At 35.0% G+C, this 25375-nt stretch overlaps 1 protein-coding gene and 1 long non-coding RNA gene across 8 annotated transcripts in view; one reads left to right on the top strand and one right to left on the bottom strand.

Annotated features, from left to right (window-relative positions):
* LOC140697418 (uncharacterized) overlaps window positions 1-976 on the top strand; it is a 235371-nt gene extending 234395 nt beyond the window's left edge. For all 7 annotated transcript variants that reach the window (XR_012074444.1, XR_012074440.1, XR_012074446.1 and 4 more), the window contains one exon: window positions 686-976. This is a non-coding gene — a long non-coding RNA (uncharacterized lncRNA). The remainder of the gene's footprint in view (window positions 1-685) is intronic.
* AHR (aryl hydrocarbon receptor) overlaps window positions 1-25375 on the bottom strand; it is a 42021-nt gene that overhangs the window by 9008 nt on the left and 7638 nt on the right. The window contains exons 2-6 of the mRNA XM_031674183.2: window positions 21870-22057; window positions 6140-6243; window positions 3686-3775; window positions 1445-1568; window positions 709-836 (exon numbers count right to left, since the gene is read on the bottom strand). Coding sequence (XP_031530043.1) covers window positions 709-836; window positions 1445-1568; window positions 3686-3775; window positions 6140-6243; window positions 21870-22057 — 634 coding nt within the window. The remainder of the gene's footprint in view (window positions 1-708; window positions 837-1444; window positions 1569-3685; window positions 3776-6139; window positions 6244-21869; window positions 22058-25375) is intronic.

Here is a 25375-nt window from a genome sequence, read left to right on the forward strand (position 1 = left end):
GCACAGTATTAACTCAGCAAAATTATCTTCAGATATAAACGTAACAACTAAAATCATTGTTTACTGATGCTTAAGATTTGATCATCTGTTTCAAATCCCTGATAATTCACAAAAGTAATACGCAAAATGCTTTGTATTTTCTTCTGTGCCTGTGGAGCGCGCTACCTTATGGATACAGACAACTGAGAGGCCAGAACACCTGCACTCTTCACGTCCTGCTTAAATTGCTCCCTGGTTATCCTAACTCAGGAGTTCACACTATACAACAGTGTCTCATACCACACAAGGATTCTGCAATTATGAATATACAACCATTTTCTATATAGCAGTTATTCTAGCCATGTGAAAAAGGCCATGATAATTTTTCTGCCTAGCAGGCATCACATCCAAAAGTAATAAGCATTCTCCTGTTAAAAGAGGGCTACATAATTCTCTATCTTATACCTAAAAAGTCCTAAAAAGGGCAGTATACAGGGTTTCATTTCATTTCACTCAGTCTTTGTTACTGCATCCTAAAAGATAGAGATTTTGAGTTATAAAAGATACTTTAAAAAATCTAGAAAGATTTTTGAAGTTAGATTTTTGAAGTTATTACTTTCCTTTATTAAATAATTTAATAAAGTAGATTTTTATAAACCAAACTCTAAAATAACCAAATTAAATTGATTTCACTTTTCTTTTTTAGTTTCTAAAACTTTGGCACCTTACCAGAAAACCAGATGAATTATCCAGGAGACACCTTAGTCGGCAAATGAAGCACCTCTCCATAAAAGAGTTTTCTGGAGGAAGCTGGTCGGGGTCATAATAGCCACCTGGCTGTGGGAGGCCATTAGCTTCTGTAGAAATAACAGCAACACAAATTGACTTTCCATTTTGCTATAAAATTAAGTGTTTGAGAATAGCTAAAATTTGTTAATTTCTAAACAAGTCTGAATGCAAAAAAAAAAACAAGTTAATAAAGAGAAATTAAAACTTACTATTTTACTACACAGAACTTTACCTATTCAGTTGGTTTTTGTTTCTACTGACTATCACTGTCAACAATTTGCTATTTCTTAATGCCTTTTTTCTTTTTAATACTTTCACAGACATGGGAAAACACTGCTAGCATGGAAAATATTTTTTATCCTTGCACATGCTAGTCTGCTTTTATATTTGGTGCATTTAAACACAGAACAATTTATACACAATTATTAACCTTGTACATTCCTTTCCTTCTTTCACAACAGATTCAGAGTTATTTTATAAAATGTATTACTTAGTCTATGATAAAGGCCATCATCTGTTAAGATATTCCATAGGTCACCAGGCTCTGTGTGACGTGGCTCAGGTCTACGGTTACAGATTTCTGTCTTTTCCCTTCTTCCCAACCTTTACTGTGGAGTTCTGTGCCCCTAAAGGTTCTCTGCCTCCTCTGACAATCCCCAATGCTAAACATTCTTACCATCGATTCTTTGCCCAGAGTCCGGACACTGTGAAGGATTTAATGCCCAGTGCAACTGGCGCTGAAATTCAGCTCGGTCTTCAGTATGGATAAGTTCATACACACTCTGATGGATGACATCAGACTAAAGAAAAAAGATATAAGGAAATTAATAAGAAGTACTGATTTTAGGGAAATGTGGCTTACTAATTTTAAAACCTAGCTAGGTTAGTGGATGCTTGTTAGTGATGATGGATGCATGCCATATGATTGCAAAGCTCTCCAGGCATCCAAGATAGAAGCAACTAGAAAGAGACTAGCACAATAACTGACAAGCTGAAAGTTATCTGCCATCACTTCCCTATGTGAACACTTTTCAGTCAAATAAGTCACCTCCCCATTCCTTAACTGCAGTCCATTAAGTTCTGCTGATTTTTACCCATTTATTGATCTTTCAAAATCCTACTTTAGGAAACCTTGTCTGAACATCCAGTTACACTTAACTTCTCTAAGCTTCACAATATTACACATTTCTGTCACCACTAATAATTTTCTTTATATGAAATTTTTACTTCTAGGAGATTCCATAGGGTAAGGGATGATGCTTTTACCAGGTCAGAATTGTTCCTCCACCTCCGGCCTCTCAGCATTTACTAAAGTGCTGAGCCCGTAGCCCTTAAACCAGAATTGTTCTTTTTTATTATAACTCATGGCAAGAAATACATCTTCCATCAATTATCTGTGTTTGTGTGTGTATACATACACACGTGGGAAAAAGCTTCACAGAACCCCTCTTTTATGTGTGACAATACTGTGTATTCTGTTTCATTTTAAGCAACTATAAAGAATGACTGATGGTGATCCATTGTGTCAATTTCACCACCAATGAATCACAACCTGTAGTTTTAAAAATGGTGCCATAAACCACCACCGATGTCAGATATGAATGTTTTCTTAATGAATATCCATGTTACGTGTACATATGACGAAGAAAACAGCTTGGGAAACACCTAATCTTTCTGACTTCTTAACTGTTACGACTCATATCAAACTATAATTAAGCTAGTTATATAATTAAGTTTCAAAAAAGCTTTTCCATGGACATTAGTATATTTTATTTAAGTTTCAAGAAGACTGAAAAAGGCTTTGTAGCACAGCCAGATTCTACCATTTAGCTGTCTAGACTTAAATCTCTCTATGAACTTAATCTTCTAGTATTGAGACATCTCTACACCACCCAGTAAACAACTTCCAGATTATCATCTGAAATACAGGCAGAAGCATATACATTCCTTTAAAAAAAAAACATGCAGTGGCTTCCACTGTGTTTATAACATAGCTTAAGTCTGTGCGACTGTGTAGACAGTGCTAGTCAAACCAGCAGTCTTGGCGTTACCTGTGAGCTTGTCAGAAATGCAAATATGGACCCACTCTGACCTACTGAACCAGATCATCTGGGAACGAGGCCCATCAATTTTATGAATTTTAATCAGTTTCTTCAGGTGCTTCTTATGCACATCAGAATATAAGAATTACTGACACATAAGAGTAGCTAGCCTACAAGTGTACTTACAAACTATTCTCAAGTCATATTGGATGTTCCTGACCAATATGCTAACGCCTTCCTACCCCATTTATTCACCATACACTTAGTAGCATTAAACCAGATACACTCACCTCTTTAAAGGCCTTCAAGCCTACTGCCTACAGTACTTCTTGCTTTTCTTCTCTGTTCCCTCCACAACTGTCCACCCATCTAATCCTACACTTTCTTTAGATTAGCTTAAATACCAATTCCTTTAGGAAAGCTTCCATAACCCGTACAAATCAGAATTAAAAGGATAAGCCATAGTATTTCACTTGTGCTCTTACAAACCACCTCATTCATTTCATAGTTGTCAGATGCCCTCCAATATCCATAACTAATTTGACAGCAAATATTCCCTTGTCTGCCACCATCCAAACCCTATCTGCCCCATGCCTGAAAGTTTCCTATATGTAAGAGTTACTTGTAAGTGAAAACAGAAACATAATATCCATGAATCACACATACCTTTAAGGAAATTATAATGTGGTAAATTATAAAGAGCATAAAAATATATTAGCTGCAAATATGTATTTTTTTATTCTATAGCATATATATTTTAATTATATTTTACATATAGAAAGTATCACTTCTGTCCCGGAAGTGTAACAAATAAAAAGTAGAAAGTTAATTTTCTACAAAAAAATTTTGTAATGACCTAAGAAAAATATACTTACCTGCTGAAACCCCAGGTAATCTTGTATAGTAGAAGAAGCATAAAAGACCAAAGCATCTGTAGTGACAACCAGCACAAAGCCATTCAGAGCCTAAAAGGAAAAAAGTTACAAAATTAATAATGTGAAAAAAATTAATGTAATTAAATAATACTGTCACCCATAAATACTGACTCTTGTTAAGGCTGTTCCTTTTACTGATGAAAAATCTTCAAAATGGGGACAGTTACTACACCCCACAAACGCAGAAACACCACATCCCCCAGTAATGAGAAGAATCTATTCACACCGTTTGATCTGGCCAAAGAAAAGCTTAGAGCTTAATTTAATACTAGGTCATAATAACTTTAATAGAATATTGATTTCTTCTTTGTACTTTAGATTTCCTGTTTTAAATATATTGTACGTGTTTTTTAAACATAAATTGTATAAACAGCATTTACTGTAATCTGTCACACTGCTTTTTAAAGGATGTAGTGTGTTAAGATGCTGATTAGAACCGTAAGAGAAATTTAATAGGAGAAAATCTCTGTGCAAAGACAGTTTGAGCGCTGGTGGAGTCTGAAGTCTGGATACTCAAAGTATTATAATACATTTAAAAACTTTTTATGGTAAAACAAATATACAAATGTACTATACATAAAATACATAAAATATACATGTAATGCAAATATATACATGTAAGACAAGTATACAGTAAGTGTAGTCCATTTAAATTTAATATAATTACTAATATATTTAGGTTTAAAGCTATCATTTTGTTATTTCTATTTGTTTCACCTGTAGTCTACTGCTTTTTTTTCCATTTTGCCTGCTTTCCGCCAATTAATTTTTGACTTTTTCTTTCCTTATTTTAGTTTAGAAATTATACTCTCTAATCCTTTTATTCAAGTCCAATGTTAATATCTATGTACTCTAATAAAAGTATTTAGATTACCTTAAACATTAGTTGTTATCACATATTTTCATTCTAAAGCACTCAGTATTTCCTGTTTGAGTTCAGTTCAGTACTTACTCTACTCTTTGCTACGTCATCACGGTTAAACCTTTCTGAAACTCTCTTCTTCGTGTAAAAGGAGATGTGGTGTGGTTTAGTAATAAGAACCCTACAGTTTGGAATCAGAATTCGGACTGGACTCCTCTTTCTGTTTCTTACTTGTCTGTGTGGCTTTGTTATTTACTCCTTGTAGCTTTAGTGTCGTTTGAAAAATAGGGGCTTTATCAGATGAATATGACGACTATGTCTCACATGTACCTCAGTGCCTGGTACAGAGCTGGCACTCAGTTAATGCAGGGGCCGTGCTTTGTGCACTAGAAAGAAGTACATAAATGATAGGAAGTAGCTTATTCAACACTTAATAATTACATACCAAATAGGACACATGCTAAGGACTGCGATTCAAAAATTAACAAGACATTGCCCTGTGCTAATGATGCTCCCAGTCTGGCAGATACCTCATTGTTCGACGAGGTACAGAAATACAGTGGCTGTCTTCTTTTCGCTCTAATTCCTTTCACCTTCAAGATCCTTGGTCTATATTACACTTCTGAAACTAGATTACAAAGACAACAAACAGCACCTACTATATAAAAGCCACTTTTCTAAAGGATTTTTATGTATTCAAGTAGCAATCCAGTGAGGTCAGTGCCAAACTAAGTTATTCACTCAGTTCACTGGGTAGAATTGAAAATTATTATGTAATAGTAGTAACACAGATTATAGCACACATCTTCATTCTACCTTTCTTAACAAAATATGTACCTGAGAATTTTAACTGAGAATCAAGCATCATACATATCCAAGAGAAAGAAATAGAGAAAAAAAAAGATTCAAGGGGGAGGGTATAGCTCGGTGGTAGAGTGCACGCCTACCACGCACAAGGTCCTAGGTTCAATCGCCAGTACCTCCATTAAAATAAATTAATATAAACCTAATTACCTCTTTGAAAAAAGATTTCAAATACTTTTACAGACAAATCTTTTACTAGAAACTCTCCAGTGTTAAAGCATGACAATAGGGCTTACAGTTATTGAAAAATCTGTTGCACGTTGATTAAGTCACACACAGCTGCTAAAAGAAAACAGTTACAAGAAAACAATGAAAAACAAAGTTCAGGTTAAGAACAATTTCAAACTACTAAATAAAACTATTTTAATAGAGCTATATTCCTAAAAAGTAAGTAAATCCAATGTCTTAAATGAGAACCTTTAAATTAATCTAGGAGTCCTTACTATTTAAAGAAATGCCAACAGGGGAAGTGACAACTAGACCTCTAATAAATCTGCTCCATACAATTCCATTTTTTCATGTACTTGCATTAAACCACTATTGCAGGTTTGATGAAAGTGGCATGAAACACTTGGTGAGTCCTAAATAAACTGGAAATAATGAAAAGGCTGTTAATTTCCCATTTACAATTGTTCTAATGATAAGAAACCATGTTTACTACAACTTACCTGTAGTAAGAATTCTCCTTCCTGCAAGTTCAGGCTGTCTCTGAATTTTGTTCTACAGTTATCCTGGACTCCATTTCTGTCAGCTGGGGAGGACTTCAATGCAACTATGAAAAAAAAAAAAAGGGAAAAATAATGATACGGTAGTTAGTTTTTAAAATAAGCAATTTCAAATAGCTATAATAAAAAACCTCTGTGCACCAAAGAGACAATCTGAAAAATTCGTATCCACTGGTACTACAATGACTAAAATTCTTTGCCAATGGGTGGTTTCCAAAGTCAGCTGACAGATTCTCAAAAACAATTTTTGATGAGTTCATGAAATGATTTTCGGCCTATAACTTAAGGGGTTTCAAAGAATTACACAACACTGCTAAACATTCCCCTGGATCCTGTTTATTTTTGAGAACTAGGTTCCTCAGAACATAACCTACAATATTTTTAATATCTATATAATATACTAGTGGCGGTGAGGAGAAAGAAGTAACCAAATGCTTTATTAAGAAGTGTATTTCCACTAGATTTAGGATCCTCTTGTCTAGTTCTAGGGTAAAAAAATTGTTAGTATATTATTATCAAGTTCATATTGATAAAACACTTCATGGAGAATGAACATCTTTATGATGTTGAGTCAGTCCATCCAAGAACATGTATGTTTTCCCATTTGTTCAAGTCTATATTTCTCGCCCCACTAGAATGTTTTACAGTTGTCCATAGAAACATTTTTTCATGTGTATTTTCATGTTTGTTCCTAGGTATTACATCTGGTAAAGTGGCTTCTCTTCCCTAATGCTTTTCTACCTGTGGGCTGTACACAGGAGAGCCTGCGGGCATGGCGGGTGGGCTGTAGTGCCGTATCTCCCCCTCACTGTGTGTGTGTGTGTGTGTGTGTGTGTGTGTGTGTGTGTGTGTGTGTGTGTGTGTGTGTGTGTGTGTGTGTGTGTGTGTGTGTGTGTGTGTGTGTGTGTGTGTGTGTGTGTGTGTGTGTGTGTGTGTGTGTGTGTTTTCATAATCTGGGAGGCAGCTCAGCTGAATGGAAATAATAATAATAGCTACCATTTACTTAGCATTTTTCCAAGTCTCAAATATTTTCTCAGTTAAAACGTGTGGATATTGGTATCTGATGGAACTGAGTTGAAATCTCAGCTCTGCCATTTACTAAGCGTGTGAGCATTTTGCGCCTGTCTCCTAATATGTGAGGGGATAACTGAAAAAACAAACACCACAAAACCATCCTGCAGGGCTGTTGTGAAAGATAATCAGAATATATGTGATGTTCCTGGCACAAAGCAGCTCAATATCAGTTCAATAAATGGCAGCTCTGATTATAAGCAGTATTTCCCAGAGCCCATGGATTTCCCTTCTTTATCAAGTATACCTTTCAGATACTATTATACTACCTTTCTATTTTTTTTATCTTTTTTAAACCTATGATATTTAAATAAGAGAAGCCATTAAGCAAAATCAACTTTGACATTCCTTTTAAGATTTCTTATTTCATTAGATTTTAATGTGCTAAAGATAATCTGGTTCGGTGAAAAACTGGAGATTTATTAATAACCAGATTTTCTCTCAGTTTGAGCAAAGCATCGCATACAAAACATTTTCATGTTTGAAGTATATTTTCTGATAAAGCACCAGTGCTTGTGTCACACTGGAATCTTATGCCAAGTTCTTGTCTTTACACAACTTGAAACGTTATCTCTTTGAAAGAAGAGGCCAAAAGCCTGGCCTCTGAATATAACAACTCCAAAAGGCCACAAAACAGATTTCCTTAGGCCAAAAAATAGTTTGAGGTAAATTAACTGATCTAACAGTTAACCAAGACCAAAGGAAAGGCTTAATCTTTTCTTGCTGAAAGGTAAGGGACAGAAAGGCCTTTTCTCCGTTTCTACCCTGTAGGTTTTGTTGTTTGCTTTCCAGGGACCAGATTTGCTTGAATACATTAAAATCTCAATGCCAGGGTTAACTACACTCTTCTACTTTTCCAACAGCTCCAGTGTAAGGCACAGTTTATGAGTTACACGAAATATCAGTAAGATTTGCTATTAAAAAGAAAACAACAAAACCTAAACCCTTACATTATGGAAGAAGCAAAGCCATCCTAAAAATGTATACATATTAACAGTGTCAAATTTTAAAAGTCTAAATTTTCTTATTAAGAATCTTTTAAAATTAACTTTTAATCAATGGAATTGATGTCACTTCTCACTAGGATTATTAGACCACTGAGAAGCTAAATAAGAAATAAAAGCCCACTCATCTCAGAGTAGTTTACAATTTGTTTCTGGCCTTGTAGTGGGGATAAATTAGCTAATGCAATTAGACACTAGACAGCATCTGCCTTTAAGTAGGGCATATAAGCTAAGAAAGTAAAGAATGAGAAAAGAATGTCAAAAATATTCAGGGTGGAATTTAAAGTATTAGAGGAACCCGAAAGAGAGAAAAAGAACAAATTCTTTCTAAACAATAATGCTTACAATTCTAAATGTTGGAGGGACAATACTTAATATGGATAACTATTGCTTAAGTTGGAAGAGTGGTAAGTGCATTCTGGGAAGGGATCACTTGAGGGTTCTTCCAAAAATAAACAAGTACTGCTGCTGTCATGTTGAAGGTTAATAATCAGTTCAGGGTTTAAGTAAATATTGCACAAAGGTGAGTCTAAGAAGGGTGTGCTCCCTTCCCGTTCCCATCTAAAAAACACTAGTATGACTTTTTAGAAAACTTCTTCTATGTCCTAGCCACTTGACCCAAACTGTGTAATTTCTGCCCTTCTATGGAGTGTGGCCTCTATTTCTTGATCTCGTACCTGCTACCTCGCCCTTCTTAAAATTACCAGAAGATCTATTAATGAGCACTACTCACTTTCGCATACATATTTCTTGCCTCGATTGGAAAGCAACAGAAGAGTAAGAAGATGATGTGGGGAGATGACCCTACCATCTGACTGGCTTTAAATAATTTTCTTAGTAATAATATACGACACTCAGAGGTCACACTGTATACCAAGCAGTTTCCATGTACTGTAATTAATTTAATCTTCATAATAGCTCTGAGACTGGCATTACTGCCCTTTCACTATATTAGGAAACTGAGACTTAGAGAGGTTAAGAAGCTTTCCCAAGGTTACAACTTTAAGTGGTACAGCCTAGACAAAAATCCAGGTAGCGTGATCCTAAGTGTGTGAACTATTAACCACCTACTTGACTTTTCCCCCATGCTAAGCCACCTTTGACTTTCAGTTTCCTTATCTTTAGATAAATGATACCTCTGGAGACAAATTCTTGTGAGAACTAAAATAACGTAGAGTACCTAGCGAATGCCTGAATCTGTAACGGACAATCTACAGGCTGAGTTTACACACCCTCAAACCACTGTGGAAAGCTGACACTGAAAGTTGCACACCAGGGATATCTGAGTGTTTTCTCATCTCTAAACAGGGAACATTAATGAGTGTCTAACAGGACTGCTATGATGACTATACAACAATCTGAAGGTACTTAGAATCTATGAATTGTCATGAAAATTATATGCACAGTCAAATGCATAAGACACCAGTGGAATTAAATACACAGCAGTTCACAGAAGCTAAATATAATATCTAAAAATAAGTCACGTGCTGATTCTGCTATTTTGGAAACATTTGCTTTACTGAACAGACATTTGTTAAAATCCCCCCTCCGTCTGCAGGAAGAGCACACCTTCCATAGTGTAAGGATCTAACTTTGAGTATTAAGTGGAAGTTTAAGATAATAAATCATCAGAGTATTCAACTATTTCCTCATTGAGAGATCAATGAAGCAATTAAACAAGAATTAATGATGAAATTTAGAGTATAAATACACAGTATTATAAGATTGTAGTATTGTAATTATTATCAACTGATTCAAGTCTTATTCCCACATGCATTTAACCATATCTGTGTTTCCTAAGACTTCACTATCCTTCATTATAGATCTAAGCTCAAATTTCCCTTTCTCCCTACAAGCCAAATATTTCCTCTACAAAACACATGCTCTGAATTGTTCAAGAGAGAAACTCATGAGAAACAAATATTGGAATGTGGTAGGCTGTATTTTCTACTTTGCTACTGTAGTTTTGCCTTTAAAAAGAAAGAATGATATGATAAATGTCTTGCCAGGAAAAAGCATAAGCCTTTTTAATCTCTAATTGTTGATATAAATTAAAATTTTATAATATTTACCATCCCCTTTATTACTTTTGGTAGGGAAAGTTAAATTCCAATCTCATATCAATATTAGCATGAAAGACAGCAAAGCTATTACTCATTATAAATTTCAACTAAATACATAAACTTTTATAAATTAGAAAGAGTTAAGTAATGTAGTATTTCTTGAATATAAGGAAAAACATCCTCAATTAGTATGGGTAAGTATCTACAAATAATTTCCTAATCATATATTAAGTATACCTAAAGAGAGTTTCTCTTCACATCTACATTGTTTGAGATAAAGGATACTTCATTTCAGTAACATGAAGTTTGATTTTTTGGGGGGTAAATGAAGCATTTTCCTTTTGAGGGAAAGAAGGAAGAAACTGAAATTTAAAATAACTGTTATATTCTAAGCTTCTAGGAGAAAAAGATTAGGTCTATGCAGTTCGATGATACTGACGTATTTTTTTCTGCCTAGAAGTTTCTAATCACCAGGGCAGAATAAAACTAAATTCAGGTTTTAAAAATGCAAATTTTAGGTTATAGCTTTATGAATGAATGTAGGTTGCATAACTGATGGTTACTATCTTTTTAGCAAATCTAGAAAACACTATTCTAAAGCTGAAAAAGTCCTTAAAAGTTAGATCTATTCTTACTCTCAATTAAGTGGAAACTGAGCTCCAAAGATGTTACTCAGCATTTTTCAAACTTCCATGGACATGAGAAGCACCTGGAAGGCTATTAAAACACGTTGCTGGACCTCCCACTCCCAACTCTAGAGTTTCTGATTCAGTAGGTCTAGGATGGGGCGCCACGATCTGCATTACTAACAAGTTCCCAAGGGATGCTGAGGACAAGGTACCACATTTTGAGAACTAGTGACTTAGGAAATAACTTTAAAAATATTCTGGATCTCATTTCCTCATATTTTTAAAAATTATCATTCCTCTGCCTAAAGAGTTCATTACTAACATGAATGTCTTCAGGAAGTAACTCTTCCCAATTTCATAAAGATGAAAATATCAGCACATAATGTAAGACTGAAACACAGGGCAGTAACAAAAAATTCTGTATGTACAGTTGACTGTGAACAACATGGGGATTGAACTGGGCAAGTCCACTTATACTCAGGTTTTTTCCAATAAATACTACAATACATACAATCTGTGGTTGGCTGAATCCACAGCTGTGGAACCTCAGATGTGGAGGAACCATAGATATGTAGGACTGACTATAAAGTTACATGCCGATTTTCAACCTCATTTTGTTCAAGACCACTGTATACAGTATGGAACAGTGACATGAAAGGTATTATCTATAGCCACAAGGTTAGTTAACTGAACAAGTCTCCATGTCACCTGCAGCTGGTGCTTTCCTTACATAACACAATCTCCCCAACTTGAGATAGGACAAAGGGAGGGGATGCTGTCTCCATCACGTGTAGACTAGTCATCTGAAACTACACACTATCAAGAATTCAGCAAGGTAGCAGGATACAAGATTAACATACGGAAATCAGTGGCATTTCTTTACACTAACAATGAAATATCAGAAAAGGAAAGCAAAGAAACAATCACTTTTAAAATTTCATCCAAAACAATAAAATACTTAGGAATATATCTGACCAAGGAAGTGAAAGACTTACATGCAGACAACTACAAAACACTGATTAAGGAAATTAAAGGTGACTTAACGAAATGGAAAGGTATCCCATGTTCTTGGATTAGAAGAATCAATATTGTTAAAATGGCCAAACTGCCCAAGGCAATCTACAAACTTAATGCAATCCCTATCAAATTACCGAGGACATTTTTCACAGAACTAGAACAAATAATCCTAAAATTTATATGGAATCACAAAAGACCCAGAACTGCCAAAGCATTACTGAAGAAAAAGAATGAAGCTGGAGAAATAACCCTCCCAGACTTCAGATAATACTACAGAGCTACAGTCATCAAAACAGCATGGTACTGGTACAAAAATAAACATATGGTTCAATGGAAAAGAACAGAAAGCCGAGAAATAAATCCACAAACTTTTGGTCAGTTAATCTTTGACAAAGGAGGCAAGAACATACAATGGAGCAAAGAATCTCTTCAGCAAATGATACTGGGAATAACTGGACAGCTGCATGTAAATCAATGAAGTCAGAACACTCCCTCACACTATACACAAAAATAAACTCAAAATAGCTTAAAGACTTAAACATAAGACAAGACACTATAAACCTCTCAGAAAACAACATAGGCAAACATTATCTGACATAAATCTCAGCAGTGTTCTCCTAGAGCAATCTACCCAAGTGATAGAAATAAAATAAGAAACAAGCAAATGGGACCTAATTAAACTTATAAGCTTTTGTACAGCAAAGGAAACCATAAGCAAAACAGAAAGACAACCTACAGAATGTGAGAAAATACTTGCAAATGATATGACTGACATGCTTAATTTCCAGAATATGTAAACAGCTTACACAACTTAATAAGAAAAAAACCCAATCCAAAAATGGGCAGAAGATCTAAACAAATTCTCCAATGAAGACATACAAATGGCCAATAGGCACATGAAAAAATGCTCAATATCACTAATTATCAGAGAAACGCAAATCAAAACTACAATGAGGTATCACCTCACACCAGTCAGAATGGCCATCATTCAAAAGTCCACAAATGACAAATGCTGGAGAGGCTGTGGAGAACAGGGAACCCTCCTACACTGCTGATGGGAATGTATTTTGGTACAGTCGTTATGGGAAACAGTACGGAGATACCTCAAAAGACTAAAAATAGACTTACCATATGATCCAGCAATCCCACTCCTGGCCATATGTCTACAGGGAACCTTAATTCAAAAAGATACAGGCACCCAATGTTCATAGCAGTACTATTTACAATAGCTGAGACATGGAAACAACCTAAATGTCCATCAACAGATGACTGGATAAAGAAGTTGTGGTATATTATACAATGGAATACTACTCAGCCATAAAAAACAATAAAATAATGCCATTTGCAGTAACATGGATGGACCTGGACAATGTAATTCTAAGTAAAGTAAGCCAGATAGAGAAAGAAAAACATCCTATGATATCACTCATATGTGGAATCTAAAAAAAAAAAAAAAAAGGACAAATGAACTTGTTTACAAAACAGAAACAAACTCACAGACACAAAACAAACTTATGGCTACCAAGAGGGGGAAGAGGGTAGGAAGGGATGAATTGGGAGTTCAAGACTTGCAGATACTAACTACTATATATCAAATAGATAAAGAACAAGTTTATATTGTATAGCACAGGGAACTATATTCAATATCTTATAGTAACTTATGGTGAAAAAGAATATGAAAATGAATCTATGTATGTTCATATATGACTGAAGCATTATGCTATACACCAGAAATTGATGCAACATTGTAAACTGACTATGCTTCAATAAAAATTTTAATAAGAATCCAGTGGACAATAGAATATTCTGTAAAACTGACCATAAAGGCACTCCCACATCGTGTGGGCAAATTTACGGCTAGAAAACAAAAGAATTCAATACAGACAACTTTAGGTTCATTAAGTTGATCCAACGTGACTGCCTTAACCACCCACCACTCACCTTAACCTCCCAGTGCTGACACCTGAATGGCTATATGCCTTCTAAGGACAATCAAGAAACAGAAATTACCTCCTCTAGTAGTATTATTTTTCTGTATGGACTTTTATTTCATTTTAGTTTACCTTTTCATGTACAATTTTCTCTTTGACCCTCTCAGAACTTGAAGCACCAAATGAAGTCCTCTTTAAGCAAACGCATTATCACCTAGCTAGGTTTCATCTCTCTCTCTCTCTCCCTCTCCCTTTCTCTCTCTCTCACACACACACACAGATTTGCTTTCCTCTATCTCTGCGCATCCTTAAAGCATTTCATCTCCGGTATTTTTCCTCTTACTCTATATGCTTTCCCTAGAAATATTTAATTCACTTTTCATTTAAATTTTTTTAAATGAAAAGTTTTAAAATACTATTCCAACTACATAATGATGATTCCAAAATCTAAATCTCCAGCTATGAACAAATAAATGAATTTGAGCTACTGATTATAAATGGTTGATCAAAAAGTCAAAAGGCCATAAGAGCAGGATTAAAAAATAAACACGTAAGTATGATTACTAAATAAAGACGATCAGTGGTAATATAACTGTATTTCAATACAGACCTTAAAGTGATTAATTTTATATTGTATGTGAATATGGTTTCTAAAATGCTGTAACACAGATGATGCTGTGTATTTCTACTACCAGCTCAACAAAAGCCTCACAAAAAACTCAAACAATTTAACTACAGACATTTAAAATCTGCATCAGGGAAAAGAGAGAAAATTGCTGAAAGTTGGCTGGCTCAATATTCCCCCAGTGGCAATCCTCTGTAAAAAAAGAAAGCTGAAGCCATAAATTTATGACCAACTGGAACTGTTCATGGCCAAGCAATTAAGGATCAAGGATCCTAGAGTCACACAACACTAGGTAATGATCAAAGAGAAAACCCATTAAGGAAGTAAATTTAAAAGACACAGGAAAGAAGCAAAACATAAAATAAAGGATATAATGAGTTTAGGTTCTGTTTGAATCTCTGATATGTATTCACCACTGCGCTTTTTTAAAACACTTGTCAAAGTACAGAAAAACACTCAAGAGATGAAAGTATAAAATATCATAAAAGTATTTTTTCATTTTATTTATGTATTTATTCATAGAATTTAATGAATCTTATACTGTAAATTAGAACATCTGAGGAAAAGAGAGATTAAATTCTTAATCCAAAGATGTCATATTATTAAATTAAGGGCCAGGGTTTGACTACACTGCAACTTGACTCACCATTCTTTTTATCCATCCACGTTTCAATTTGCATGGATTTGATTATGTTAAATCCATAAAGTAAAATTTAAAAGAATCTTTAAATTTTATAGTTTTAGTTATGGAAGGTATCATGAATGTTAGAGTTTCATGTTTTCAAATGTGAATTCTGGGGAAAAAAAAATACAGAGCTAAATTACAGCCTAAAATGGGTAACACCACGGGTTAATGAAACTCAACACTATCTGATGATTTCAAATGTACTGATCTTTTAGGCAAACTTTAGACATTTCTAGAATTAAGAAATCACATTTGCTATGATACTGAAATTTTGCAAATTACTTGGCACGCAATTTTTTTTAAAGTGGATAAAATTAATACACAAATCCTGTGACTGTAAAAGCACACATATGAATCCATTAAACTTTGTAACATCAACCCTTAAAGAGGCTATTTAATTCATTTTCACTGTTTGTTCAAGCTCATTCTTCACATATATACATACATACATATTTGTTTTCCAAGATAATGCTCTGGTTACACAGATACCAAAAAAGGATTAAAATCCAGTGAGACACACTAGCTGAAGATGAGTAAATATAACAGCTCTCTTTTAAAAACCTAATGAACTGGAAATGAACTGTTTAAAGTATTACCGAATTCTGTTCTTGGAAGACCAAGAAGAGAGCACATATAATTTTAAATTTAAAATAAAGTCACCCAAGATCCAAGTAAACAATGAGACTGAATAAATGTTAGATCATGACATGACTAGTTAACTGCTGTCATTCCCTCCTCTCACAGCATTGTTAAACGTTGTGAATTTAAAATATGACCGTATGTAAAGTATTTATATTTTATAAAATGGTGATCATTTTGAGCATGTATAATGACTCACAACTCATTTTCTCTACATTACCTAGTTTTTAAAATAACCAGAACACTATTCCCTGTGACAGTTGCAAATACAGGACTTTGGAATTAGAAGCTCAGATCCACCACACTCACCTCTACCAGGCTTAATGTAACCTGGACAAAAATCACCTTTCTCTTGTTTCTAAGTTTTCCTTTCCACAAATTAAACTTGTACATTGTAATTACAAAGACATCATAAAGAATAACTCATGACTCAGATATAAAGATGTAAAAGATGTCACAATTAAAGACTATATTTTAATAGTACAGTAAGTACTATGAATATTTTATTGAATTAACAAGTACTATATATGCTTTTGACCTTCACTAGTACCTCAAAGAAAGAAAACTTTTCTGCCTTTTTTACCTTATTAGATATTTGTGTCTCAATAGAGAACGTGGATTAGTCATTCTCGTTAATTTGGGGGGTTGCTGTCAAAAAGTAGAATAATTTAAACAATACTTACATAATGATGAGTATTTTAAAAAGTGATAATGAAATCTAATTCAATTTTTTTTGTATGCTGAAATTACTCTTACTGAGAATAAAACATTACCATACTGATTCAGATTGGTTAACAAGTCCAGTGTCCACTGTCTGATCCTGGCATTAAGAGACACAATATAGGAGAAGCAATCCTTTTCTTTCACATCAACCAATTAAAAAGGTTGTGTTATAAGTATCCATATCAAAGTGTCCCTTAATAAACTAGTACTGATTTCAGCCATGAAGTTACTTAAACTTATTAAATATTTTTCATCACAGAAGTAACATGATATTTGAGTTTAATACTCATTTTGTGACTTGGGTCTTCCTTTTATTTTCCACATTTGTCTTTAATTACAAACAGAGAGTTTAACTTGAACATGCTGGAATTTGGTGGAAAAGTGTGAACATGATGTTACAGATTTCAGCATTCAGTCTGTATTTCTAGGATGTAAGCCCACACTGACTTGCCAGGTCAGAGCTCCACCTGGTCATTCTACTGTCTCAGGCTCCCCCTACTTTGATTTAACCTATCAACAGGCAAAAACTGCACTTCCTTTGTTTATTTTACCAGCATCAGAAAATAGCGATTCTGAATTTTTAAAACGTGTTTCCTAAAAATAGAAAAGGCTCTTGATAAACATAAATTTTAAAAAATCCTTAAAGAGCTACAGCTACAATAAGGAGGGAAGCATAGAAGGTAACACAGAAGAGCAATGTTACTAAGGTAACTGAACAGAACTTAAAAACAGCTTCTACAATTTCAACTGATCTATTATGAATACTTCCTTATTAATCCTTCAACATGTCTAAATTTGTCCATTGTGCAGAAATTAAAAATAAAGTATCACCTTATTCTGGAACTTTTAACCTGTCAAATTTACAAAGGGAGTGATTTCTTTTTCCTTTAAATCCAAAATTCTATTTGTACATCCCAATTACACTGACAAAAATTAAAAGTACGCCAAGGTTGCCAGACTGCTGGGAAGTACAACAGGAACATCCAGCCAAGGAGAAAACGACCAGTGGCCCAGGAACAAGGTAATAAACGTAAAGGGAAGACCAGGAGCAAAGAGCATGGCTACGAACACAAGGTGCAGTCCTGCAAGTGCCGAGAAAGGGGGCGGTGATACCAATTGGAGCAAAACAGATGTACACAGCGTGACGTCTGAATCCTTCAATACTTCTCCACGTTTCACTGTACGAACAAGCCAATCAATTAAAAACCATGTAAAAACTTTCCTACTGCTAAAATTCCTTAAACAAACATTCCCTGCATCTGTATATTTAGAAATAGGGACTAAAATAACTGATAAAACCAATCATTTTAATTGATTATTAAAAGAAAAGAGATTATCGTAAGTAGTAAAATAGTAACACCATAAACCAAGCCCTAGAAGCATAATTCTAAACATATCTAGAATTTCAACATGAAGTTTACATTATTTCTCAGATATGTCAGTAAAATCGAGTTAATATACATTTACTGAAGGGCCACTGTGGGGCAGGCATTGTTATAAGTCCTTAAGGTGTAGCAATAAAGACAATATTCTCAAGGAGCTTCTACTCTAGTGACAGAAATAGGCAAATAAAGAACATGTTTAAGTGCACCCAAAAGAAAAGGGCATTATATCACGAAAATGAAAATTTTATAATTGATTACTTCACCATCTGTAAAATAAGTAGAGAATACAAATGAAAAACAATTTGTCTAGAATACATACAGTTCGAGAATTTTCAAGAATTAAACATTCAAAGATTCCCTCAATTATTTCTTCAGGTAACACCCACCTCCTAGTCCTTTTACCTCCATTGAAAACACTCCCTAAATTTGCATTTTAAATATTTAACATGCACATTTTTAAAGGATTTCACATACTGTATTTGTCACAGTTTCTGAGACACCTGACCTTGAGCTATTAAAGGGCAGAAGCCTTTTCCCCCTCTTTTTCTTCATAAATTCAGCACAGGGCACAGTATTCAGAATAAAGCACAATCCTGAATTACAAAACTTATAAGAAAATTTCAATTGAATAGTATCAAAGAAATGGCTTCTAACTTTACCACAACAACTCTTATTCAAGTGCTTCAAAGTTATATCCTAGAATGTTTTGATTAATTAGAAATGAATAAAGATTAATGCTGTACTTGAAACTTAAGTGTTGCTTTTCAGACAGTCATAGAGGTATAGTCATGGCTCCAAAGTTTAAGAAGATCTCATCCAAGTTGGATTATTTAAACTTGCAATAAATAGATGTATTTTCTTGGAAAAATATCTATTGTTACAGTAAAACTTGAGTTTCCTTTCTAACAAGATTGTATGATTACTCGTTTATATTGTTCTTTCCGCAGGAATTCACACACCCCCTGTTTGCATCCTGTTATTCACTTAGAGCTTCCCTTAGCTTCGCTATACTCTTTCCCTAATACAGTGGGAGAGTGGTTTTAACTGCACACAGAAATCCTAATCGCTGTCTGCATGCTCCAAGTCTCCTCGTTTGCATTCAGTATTTGTTCGGTCATAAGGATTACTTGAAAATTTTCTTCTGTGCTCTCTCAGAATATTGCACCGCCTTCCTGGACCACTGGTGGTCTGGAGAAGACTTTGGGATCCTTTTCACTGATTATTTCCCTTACCTTTCACCTAACTGTGTTCCTGTAGTGAACAAGTCTAAGAAACTGCTTAGAGTACAAACACCACTGAATCCCAAGCAAACACATTGATAGTCTTTCTAAAATTCTGTGTATTTGGGTTTGTCTTTCTAAAGTCATAGGGGAAAAATGTTTAAGTAATTCAGTACATAATCAAAACCAGGTTAAATCACTGCCTCAGTCTCATCTAGGATGCTTATAAAAATACAGATTCCTGGGTCCAACATTATACAGAATCTTCATAAAAAGGGCATGCCCTAGAATGTGTATTTTAGCCACCTTTCCAGGTTATTCTGATGCACACTGATGCATAAAAACCAATAATTCAAAGCACCTGAAATTAAAAATAATGTAACTGATGAAGGAATGACACAAGTAGAGTAGTAAGATCCTACTGTCATATACACTGAACCAGAATAAAAAATAAATTCATTAATGAAGAGCCAAGAAAACACTTAACAAGTAAGAACTGCACAATGAGTCCTGCTAACCTATGACAATCTTTATAAGGGAGACTTTGGAATCATTTTTACTTGAGGTATTGAACAGGATACACATCTAGTCATGAATATATATATGCATACTTAGAGATTTTTACATTAAATATACACACATTAATGTGTGTATGCACATACACACACATAGAGAGCCTAGAAAGCAGTAAGTGTGTTAGTACTCAAAAGGGCACACTGCCTGTTCTCTAAGAAGTTCAGTTTTTCTCCACTTCTTCTAAACAGGGAACAATCTCTACATTTTTTTCTAACATATTTGATTTCCTTTTATAAAAGCAGGAATGAAAAAGCAAAATGACTCACATCAATGCACCTTTACAAGAGTCAAGGAATGCCTCCCTGGTTTCTAGACCATAAACCCTCTAAGAGCAGAGACCACATCATACATGTCACGGATCCCACCCTCCCCAATCACAAGGTCAAACAGTAAGCACAGCATGTGAATAAATGCTGAAGATCTGGACTGCATCCCAAGAAGCTGGCAGTGACCTGAGGTTAAAATCTATGATAGGGGCTCCCAAATCTGCCACACCATCAGAACTTATGATTCTGTTGTTCTAGGATAGGGCCCAGGATCCAGTAACAATTTCCAGGTTACACTAATGCTGCTTGTCTGGGGACTGCACTTTGAGGGAAAAGTTCTCAAGATTTTGCTATATAAATGGTTCCCAGAAAAGTAATTGCGATATAGTCAGCAAAAACAATATAGGGAATACGGAAACCTGGGTTCTGCTTCCAGCTCTACTCACAAAATAACTATATCTCACACACACACACACACACACACACACACACACACACAGAGATAATATCATATAACTCATCTCAAAGATGGCAGGTCTGGTATACGTGAAGGTTGAAAATTCAGACTTTTTATATAGATCAAAGAAAATTTAAGTGTCTACTATCAACCTTTAAATATACAATCTTCCCTGAAATTATCCTCAAATCAATGTATATTGCCCAGATCACAATACTTAAACTATATAGCTTTTATCCAAAATAAAAAACATACAGCAAGCAAACAAACGAATAAGTAAAAAGATGCTCAGACTAAACACAGCAAACTAGCTAAACATGAACCTAAAGGGAAATAACTGTCTTGCAATATTCTCACACAAACTGCAAATTCAAGTAGCTGTCAAGGTGTCATGGGCAACAATACCCACATCATCTGACAGCTTGAGAGAAGGGCACAATCTCTGGCTACCTTGAAACCCAGTAAGACCCTTCATCTTATCAGGATCCCTATGTGATTTGTGAGCATGCTGAAGTTTGAGAAGTACTAATATAAGCCATTGAGCTTTTATGATTAATTCTTCACTACTGTTCATAAAATAACATGAAATATTTAAAAGACTGAACATTCCCTGAAAAAACCTATTTCTGACATAACAGACAAAAAGAGAAATCCAGAAATTACTTTACATCAGAAGACACAATGAAACATTACTTTCAAACAAAAACTTCCACTTAAAATACTTTCTGACTATGAAATATTGTGTGATTAAAAGGTAACAAATATCAGCTGGTTCAACTCCCAAGCTTTATAGCTGTGTAAACTGAGGTACAGGGATGCAACAGATTTAGTAAAGTCAGTTTGTCAGTGGCACAGTGGAGAATGACTCCAATAGTGCAATGCTCTTTCTAGTGGGGGGAAATTTTTTTTAAACTACGTTTTCCTGGAGGAAACATATAGTTAATTCAAAGCACTAGAAGTATACATAATTTTGAAAGGGTAAGTGAAATGACGTATCTATGAAACATATTGAAAGAAATCCAGCAAAAATCTATCATCATAGTTAATATGTATTTTATTCTTTCCACTGAAAAAAAAGACTGAAAAACTGAGTCGGAAGGAGAACCAGAAAGTGACAAATTAATATGAGCATTATAATTTTTAATGAATGACACCATGTATCATTTAAGAGGCAGCATCTGTTTGATGAATGAATCTGGAAAACTGATTTTTGGAAATATTAAAATTTTGGCTTTGCTACTTAAGTTTTACTATACAGCAATAAACAAAACTTTTTCACATATGGCTCATTTCTGCAGCTTTCAACACAGAAGCAGAAAGAGCCATATTCAACATAAGTATTTTGTAAGCAATTCTAGAAAAATTAAACCCTTCTGTCTTACCATCAAAGAAGCTCTTGGCTCTTAGATAACTGACACTGAGCCTAAGCACTGAAAGTTTGTCCAGCTTATTAATAACATCTTGTGGAAAAGGCAGCAGGCTAGCCAAACGGTCCAATTCTGTATTAAGTCGGTCTCTATGCCGCTTTGAAGGATTCGACTTGATTCCTTCAGCTGGGATTGGCTTGACACTGAAAAACAAACAAAATACCATAAAATACATATAAAGCAAAAATTTCTATTGCATTATAATATCGCCTCAAATATTTTTCTAACAAAGCAAACATCTAAAATCTACTTCAAGTTCACATAAATCCTTTCAAAATTCTCCTTTCATATCTTAATTAAGAAAAACAAGGGAATGGGTAAACTCCTTCATAATGTTTTATTAGAAACTTATGAACCCATCACAGGAAAATGCTGAATACATCTTATATACCTTACACATTTGTGGTACCTGATTCCCAGTTAACAAACCTACTAGGATTTTTCCCCCTCAAACAAAGCCATTGTTAGGGGGAAAAAAGAATTCTGCACTAAATGATGTGACAATTATGCTTCTTTTGCCATCTTCTACAAAAATCATCTTGGCATCATTTATGTTGTATATAAATAAGAGAGCCTTAAATAAAAAGCTGATCTTCCTCATCCTCAGCTTCCTACATTTAACACTTTAATCCTGTCAGAGACAACTTCTCAAAGCTGCTTCGGCACTTCCATGGGGTCCTCCAATATGGAGGCAAGAAAAAATTTGACTTTACTTGTATTTCTTGATTGATACATATCAGAGGTTAACTATGATTCCTGGCAATTTTGCTTTTATGACTGGTCAGTAATTCAATTTCATTATTAGCTTTCCGAGTTTGTGTCTCAACTAGAAAATTCAATGAAACCCCAACATTTAGCATGATTTTCATCTAAGAGAAAAGATACTAATGGTGAGGAGTAAAACTTGAGTTCAGCAATGAGAAACTGGACTTTACACAAAGTCCTTAGCTGGGATTTCCTAAAAGAAATTCATTATTTAAAGTGAACTGACAGATCATCAGACACCTAATGTAGAAATATAAACTAAGAAGACATTGAAAAACCAAAGTAATTTTTAGATCCTGTCTCTGCACCTTTTCTTTCGCCAGAAAAATAAATAATTATCTGGAGTATTCTTACAATGAAGGCATTTTTTTCTCCAGTTTTACTGAGAAAAGGCTTTTTTGACAATTCAAATTATAGTATCTTAAAAAGTAGAAACTGGCTTGAGTATACTACTATTAATTTCACTTGATCAAAACATTTCTAGATAACTTATGTTTTCAATGTTATATGAAGAAGTAATACTTTATGCAAAAAGATAATAAAAAGTAATATGAAACTTTAACATGTTTTTCACACTGTCCCTGACCAGTAATTTCTTCAGAACTCGTCTATTTCTATTATAGGCCATGTTATTTCTATAAAAAATAGGAGTAATAAATTGGAAAAGTAGCATATACAAAATAAGTCAGTACATACTTTCTCCAGACTATTTATATAATTGCATACTTAATAGAAATTGGTGACAATTTCTCTAGCTACTTCCTCTAATCATATGACATTTATAATCAAAGTCAAGTCACAACTAATTACTGCATTTTTCCAATTAATCAACTGAATTTCAACTTTTACCTATAATGCATTTCTGCCTCATTGAATAATTCTCTACTGACGAATCACCTGTTAAAACAAATATTTATTTGCACCCATCATGTCCTGGGCAGTCCAGGAAGAGTCTTCTCCTACATAGTCAGAAGTGCCCTAGCAGCTAAGTACAGCAAGCAACTGCTTGAAAAAAAGATTCTGATAGAAAAGGTGGTATCTGAGTTGGATCCTGAAAGATGAACAGAATTTGAGGAGGCAGCAGGACAGAGGGATGGTGAGGAACGGTGAGGGCGGCCCACCTGGGGTGTGCAGCACAGGGTGTGACAGAGAGAAGGGGAAGCTGGTTAGGGCCACGTTCTTCCAACAAATACTGACCACCCACCATGTGCCAAGCACAGAACACTGAGCAGTGAACAGAACATATTAAAGCTCTGATCTCCTGAAGCTTACAGTCCAATGGCAGGATACTTGAATGAATGAATGAATGAATGAGCATATAACTTTCTGGGCTGGTAAGAGGTAAGAAGAAAATTAAAGCAAGATAAGGAAGTAAGGAGTGACAGGGTGCTGGTTTTGACAGCCAGGGCAGGTCTCGAATGTTACGTTTCAGTACAGGCGTGAATACAGCACAAAGTGAGCCATGTGTGTGTCTGACGAAAAAAAAGTTCAAGAGAGAGGAAACAGCAGGCTTTCTCACAGAAATGGTATAAAATCAGCCGTGGTATCTGGGAGTCATCTGAAGCCGTCGGCTAGGAGTTACATGACCAGTCTTGGGGTTCACTAAGCTGACTGGGGATGGAGAGCACGGAATGCAGGGCAGATCGCACTGAAGCCAGTACTTCTTTCTAAACTATGAATCTGTTACTCCCCTGATTCAAACCTTTCAGTAGCTCTTGGCATAGCCCACGTTCCTTAGCCTTGCAAACAAAACCCCTCCTGATCTTTCTATGGCCCCTAACCAGTCCTCTGGCCTCCTTTCCTCCAGGCAAAGCCCTGCTTGTCTGTTATGCTCCAGAGTAAAGAGCTGACTTAGCTACAATATGTATTTTGGTGCTAGCATACACGTTACTTCCCAGAATCCTCTTGTTCTCTCTTATCAGCTTCAAAGCACTGCTCAACTGTATCACTTCTTCAGAGTCTTACCTGACCTGCTCCCGATGGATTCCTCTCATGCTACTACTGCACTCTATGCATCTCATGTAAATGTCTTACACAACCATTCCATTAAAGAATATTCTGTGCAGATAGCATTTCCTATAATTAAAAATGCAATCCAGTCTGGCCCTCTTGGTAGCTGTCCAGTTAAGATTATAAAACACTCGGAAGAAGACAGTGACACTAACATGGAAGCAAGACAAGCTGCTATGACACAGAAAGAGAACAATACCAGTAGAAGAAAGAGGTTGAGAGGTATGTGATGGTGCTGACTATTTTGTCCTGGCCCTTTGCAGTATTCAACCCTGCACTAGATGAGACTATTTCTTTACACAATGCAAAAGTACCCACAGTTCTAATGCATTATTATGACATTATGGAATATTTAGCATGAGATAAAATCTCCTAAGTCAAGTGTTATGTAACTTATATGGCATATACTTGTTTGTTGATTTTATCACTATGTAATCTTAACCACTTTTGCATCCCCAGTGCCCAGTATAATACTCGGCACAGAGTGGACTCTCAATTAAGATTTGCTGATCAGAAGTATCCACAAAAGAAATGATCGGAGGCTGATCAAACGGAGTGATAATAGAGATAGTAAATAAGGCCTGGCTTGAGATTTTTAAACACAGCACTTTGTGCCTACCACAAACTCGGTACACGGCCAAACTCAAATGTTCACCTAACTCAACTGACTTGCTGACTCCCTAGGT

This window comes from Vicugna pacos, chromosome 7, assembly GCF_048564905.1.
Source record: "Vicugna pacos chromosome 7, VicPac4, whole genome shotgun sequence".
NCBI classification, from domain to species: Eukaryota; Metazoa; Chordata; class Mammalia; order Artiodactyla; family Camelidae; genus Vicugna; species Vicugna pacos.